This window comes from Arvicanthis niloticus, chromosome 6, assembly GCF_011762505.2.
Source record: "Arvicanthis niloticus isolate mArvNil1 chromosome 6, mArvNil1.pat.X, whole genome shotgun sequence".
Lineage (NCBI taxonomy): Eukaryota > Metazoa > Chordata > Mammalia > Rodentia > Muridae > Arvicanthis > Arvicanthis niloticus.
Window position 1 is genome coordinate 66,420,464 of NC_047663.1, and position 4,793 is coordinate 66,425,256.

General features: G+C 47.1%; 1 protein-coding gene across 1 annotated transcript; it reads right to left on the reverse strand.

The window, feature by feature from the left end:
- Positions 1-704: 704 nt before the first annotated feature.
- On the reverse strand, positions 705-4,793 carry Hint1 (histidine triad nucleotide binding protein 1). The gene is made up of 3 exons (XM_034504346.2): positions 4,580-4,793; positions 1,337-1,441; positions 705-1,006 (listed from the first exon to the last, which is right to left on the reverse strand). Exons 1-3 carry the CDS (start codon positions 4,688-4,690, stop codon positions 842-844), a joined length of 381 nt encoding a protein of 126 aa, XP_034360237.1. The 5' UTR covers positions 4,691-4,793; the 3' UTR covers positions 705-841.

A 4,793-nucleotide genomic window follows, 5' to 3' on the forward strand; every position in this document is an offset into this window, starting at 1 on the left:
ACCATGAAAGGCATTTTAAAAGATGCATTATCTATACAAATGTTTTAAGTACAACATATGAGGAAAAAGTGTTACATGTAAAGGCCAGTTTTCCTAATCTATCCAGAAACACCCAAGACCAGGTATAATGGTGTATGCCTATAATCCCAACTCTTGGGAGACAGGAAGAGAAATTTTCTATGTGTTTGAGGCCAGCCTGGTCTATACAGTAAGTTTCAGGCTAACCTGGGTTACACTGAACTGTCTCAAAAAAAAAAAAAAAAAAAAGGACAGAGAGAGAGAAAGAGAGAGAGAGAGAGAGAGAGAGAGAGAGAGAGAAGAAATCTCCTGAATTAATAATTTAACCTGAGAGGATACTTTAAATCAAACTTTTGTAATTTATTAAAGACCAGTTAGACTACCACAGTATTCAATGCCAGGGTCTCCTTGAGAAGAAAGTATCAGAAAGTTGGGATGTATGTGATCTCTTTATTTTTGACACATGGTCTCACTATGTAGACCAACCTGGCCTAGAACTTCCAGAGATCCACTTGCCTGTCTCCTGGGTACTGGGATTAAAGCTGTGGGCCCATCTTAGTGGTAGATCCTTTGCCTGGCTTCTTGTGGCCCTGAGTCTGCTCTCTAGGAATACACACGAGAAACCTCTATGATGAACCTAGCCTCTACCACAGAGAGTTCCAGAGTAGCAAATCCACTCAGAGACGTGCAACAATGTCTTTTATTAGGCACAGAATTTTAAATGATCTCTTCAATTTCTCCATACACAGGCAAAACTATGTGGTGCTGTTTAACTTACTGGAGCTTGCCAACTATCTAGAGAGGGACTTTATCCCCAACCTGCTTAACCAGGAGGCCAGTTCATCTGCCGACCCCCAAGAACGTGGAGGTGGATATGATAGACAGACTGTCCCCCGTCCGCACCTTCATTCACCACCATTCGATACCCACGCTTCAGGCCCAGATCTGCAGCACATTTCTTGCCAACAATCATTAAATGTCCTAGAAGCTGCAAAAGAAAAAAAAAATCTTAAACACAGAAAAAGTACACTTCTGGCCATTAAATAACAAGCAATCAAGCTGGTGTGTGTGTGTGTGTGTGTGTGTGTGTGTGTGTGTGTGTGTGTGTGTGTATGTGTGTGTGTGTAGCACGCCTTTAATCCCAACACTCAGGAGACAGAGACAGGCCAGTCTCTGTTGAGTTCAGGCCAGCCTGGTCCACATAGGAAATTCCAGGACAACTAGGGATACATAGAGAGACCCTGTGTCAGAAACTGCACCCCCCAAAAAATAACAACAACAACAAAAAAGGTGAAATATAAAGTTAGAAATTACTTACACTCTCATCATCATCGTCTGCTACAGAAATCTGGGATATGTGCTTCTTGGGTATCACCAGAAAGTGTGTTGGTGCTTGAGGGGAAATGTCATGAAAAGCAAGACACTAGGGAAAAAACAGAAGCTTTAGTGTACCACCTGCTAGGCTAAAACACACTCTGTCTTGTAGTAAGCGCTGTCTGAATGGGAGCCACTGAACAGGCACTAAGAAAACAGACGTGTATGTAGTACACGTGGCCTCATGAGCCTTTGCACTTAGTGTTAAGATGGGCTTTAAGCATGTGATTATTAATGGTTAGATATGTTATGAAAGGGTGAGGTGGGCAATCACCACAGAAGAGTAAGATCTGGAATAAGTAATCAAGGACAGCCATTCTGAGACAGTGACGCTGGATCTGTGCCTTAACAGTCCTCACAGGCTCATAATTTGAATGCTTAGTCACCAAGCTTGCTCCCTCCCTCCCTCCCTCTCCCCCTCTCTCAATGCTCCTCACCATGACAATGGACTAAACCTCTGAAACTGTAAATTAAATGTTTTCTTTTAAGCTGGGTGGTGGCGGTGGTGGCGCACAGTGCACACCTTTAGCCCCAGCACTTGGGAGGCAGAGGCAGAGGCAGAGGCAGGTGGATCTCTGTGAGCTTGAGACCAGCCTAATATACAGAGTGTGTTCTAGGACAGCCAGGGCTACACAGATCCTTTCTCAAAAAAACAGAAGAAAAAAAAGTTTTCTTTTGTAAGAGTTGCCTTAGTGTCTCTTCACAGAAATAAAGCAGTTACTGAAACAACGGATGAGCAAAATTTAGTCCCGTCAGTCTTAGCAGGCTGATCTCATCCAAGTCCTCTGGTTCAAACCATACTGTCCATAGACAGTCCCCATGCAACGATCCTCTTGTATTCTCTCCCACTCTCTCTATCTCTCGTTGTTGTTGTTTTTTTAATTGATTAGTTAATTTATTTTTTCCTTCTTTTTTTTCAAGACAGGGTCTCTCTGTATAGCCCTGGCTGTCCTAGAACTCACAATGTAGACCAGGCTGGCCTCGAACTCAAGAGACTGTCCTGCCTCTGCCTCTGAATGCTGGGTGCGCTACCACCACCCAGCTCTTTATTCTTTAAGGTTATTTCTTTTCTGCCTGCACATATGGATGTGCACCATGTTCATACTGCGTGCCCATGGAGGCCAAAAGAGGATGTTGGGTCCCCTGAACTGCATAAGACAGTCCTGAGCCACCTGCTGTGGGTACTAGGAATCAAACACAGGTCTTAACCACTGAGTCATCTCTCCAGCCCCTCTCTTAACCCCAACTTGTGTTTAATTTAAATACTATACATTCCTCAACTTGAAAAATCTACAAATTCCTCCCATGTTAATAATTTCTTTCACCTTTGGTGTATGTGCATATGTGTGGTACACACACATAAATTCGTGAATATGCGACTGATGCATGCAACCATCCTGTATTGCTCTGGACCTTACTGCCTAGATGGGGTCTCTCATTGAACCTAATGTTTTGACTAGGCCGACTGGCCAGCTGCCAGCAAGCTCCAATACTTTGCCACCAAACTGCTAGAGTCACAGGCACATGCAGCTAAGCCCAGTTTAAACATGGGTGCTGGGGATTTGAACTCAGGTCCTTAGGCGTTCAAAGTACTCTTAGCCACTGAACCATCTCCCTCAGCTTCCATCTTTACAATTTTGGACACAAACCTGGCTCCCTTCCCCCTCCCATCTTTTCCAGATCGAAGTCCTGATGGTGCAACTTGCTGTTTTGTTTTACTTCCCAGGTACTGCCTGTACACGCTCTCTGCCTAACAGGACCCAGACACATTTGCTTGGCTTAGGAGTAATTTTACTTGATACACTCCATAAACTGCTGTGTCATTTAGAATGCTTCAGCCAGAACTACTGAAGCTCAATCATTATTTCAAAGACCACTTATCAAAACAACTGCAAACTATAGTTCTGGTTTGTTTAGTTTTGTTTTTTAATGTGGGGTCTCCATGTAGGCCAGGTTGGATTTGAACTGATTCTCTTGCAGCCATCTCCCACGTGCAAGAATCACAGGATGCTGGTTTTGTGTTTAAAGCTCGCTCTTTCTTCCTTCCTTTTTGTCTATCTTTGCAAGTATTTTGTTTTGCTTCATTTTTGACTCGGGGGTCTTATTCCATAATAGGCTGGCCTATAATTCCTGGCTCAGTCTTCTAGATGGTGGAACTGGGATTACAGGACATGCTACAAGACTTGCAAACTTTTAAAATGAAATGGGCCTTTTTCTAAGACAAAAGAACTTCCCCAATTAGTGACAAATACAGGCAATTTAAATAAAACCAACCTCAAGGAACCGTATGGAATTTGGAGTACTATTTCGAGTCTATGTGAACATTTTGCCAGTAGCATTAATGCTTCCTCATATTTCTTAAAGTAATATGAAAAGTACGAGCAAACCCGTACAAAACTTTCTAGTCACCGGGACAAGTTCCCACCCTGCTTTATGTGAGACTGAACGCCATAAATAGAACTGCCTAGGAAATAATTTACAAAATTGGTTTTCACTATCGACTGCGATTTCATCTATTCTTAAGGAGGAGGAGAAAAATCGACTTTTGATCTTGCACCATAAATGTTTTCCCGATCAGCAGGGCGTGGGCTGCCTGCAATCCTAGCATAGGGGTGTTGGAGGCAGGATGGGGATCAAGGGTTCAAGGTCAGCCGCAGCTACTCGGTTCCTGGTCAGCTTGGAATAGTAAAGCCGATCTATTAAAACAAGACAAAACACCCTAAAGCAATATTTTTTAAAAGCTTGAGGGGCTAATTCCAGTCCCCAGAGGCAACGTCTGCAGCGGGAACCCGGAGCAGAAGGACCGCGAATCCCCGGTCGCCTTGCAGTGCGGGGACTGCTGCGCGCGGGAGATCGCGGAGATTGCGCCGGGGGCAGGATCGGGTTTCTCGCAGGCCAGATTGACACCCGCGTGGTGGGTGGCGGCCGCGGGCCCCGGTGGGCGTCACCCCCACGGGTCTGCACTTCACAGGGGACCCGGGCGGGCATCACCTCCCGGGGCCTCCGCCCGCTTCACCTCACCGGGACCGCGGCACGCGGCGGGCCGAGCGGCCGATAACGCGTAACCCGAGCGCAGGCACGCGCCGCAGGGCCACGCGGGCGCAGGGCCAGGCCAGCAGGGCCGCGCGTCACCTCAGGCCCGCAGCTCCTCAGGGAACGCCGGCGTGTCGCCCGGCGGCAAGCCTACCCGGTCGTCCTCGAAGATGATCTTGGCGGGGATTTCTTTGCGGATGATCTTGCCGAAGATCGTGTCGCCACCGGGTTGGGCCACTTGAGCCTTGGCAATCTCGTCTGCCATAGCGGCCGCTCGCTGTCCTTCCCGCGCCGCGGCCACGGTGGGGAGAGGAACCGCGGGAGCGCGCGGGGACTGCCGGCTCGCGCCCGGTCGGCCTACGCATGCG

Excerpts from the sequence above, each read along its gene's own strand:
- Hint1 (XM_034504346.2), bottom strand. The coding sequence starts at position 4,690 with ATGGCAGACGAGATTGCCAAGGCTCAAGTGGCCCAACCCGGTGGCGAC. Across the intron at positions 1,442-4,579 it reads TCATCTTCGAGGACGACCGG|TGTCTTGCTTTTCATGACAT; the intron begins GTAGGCTTGCCG and ends TTTTTTCCCTAG. Across the intron at positions 1,007-1,336 it reads CAGACGATGATGATGAGAGT|CTTCTAGGACATTTAATGAT; the intron begins GTAAGTAATTTC and ends TTTCTTTTGCAG.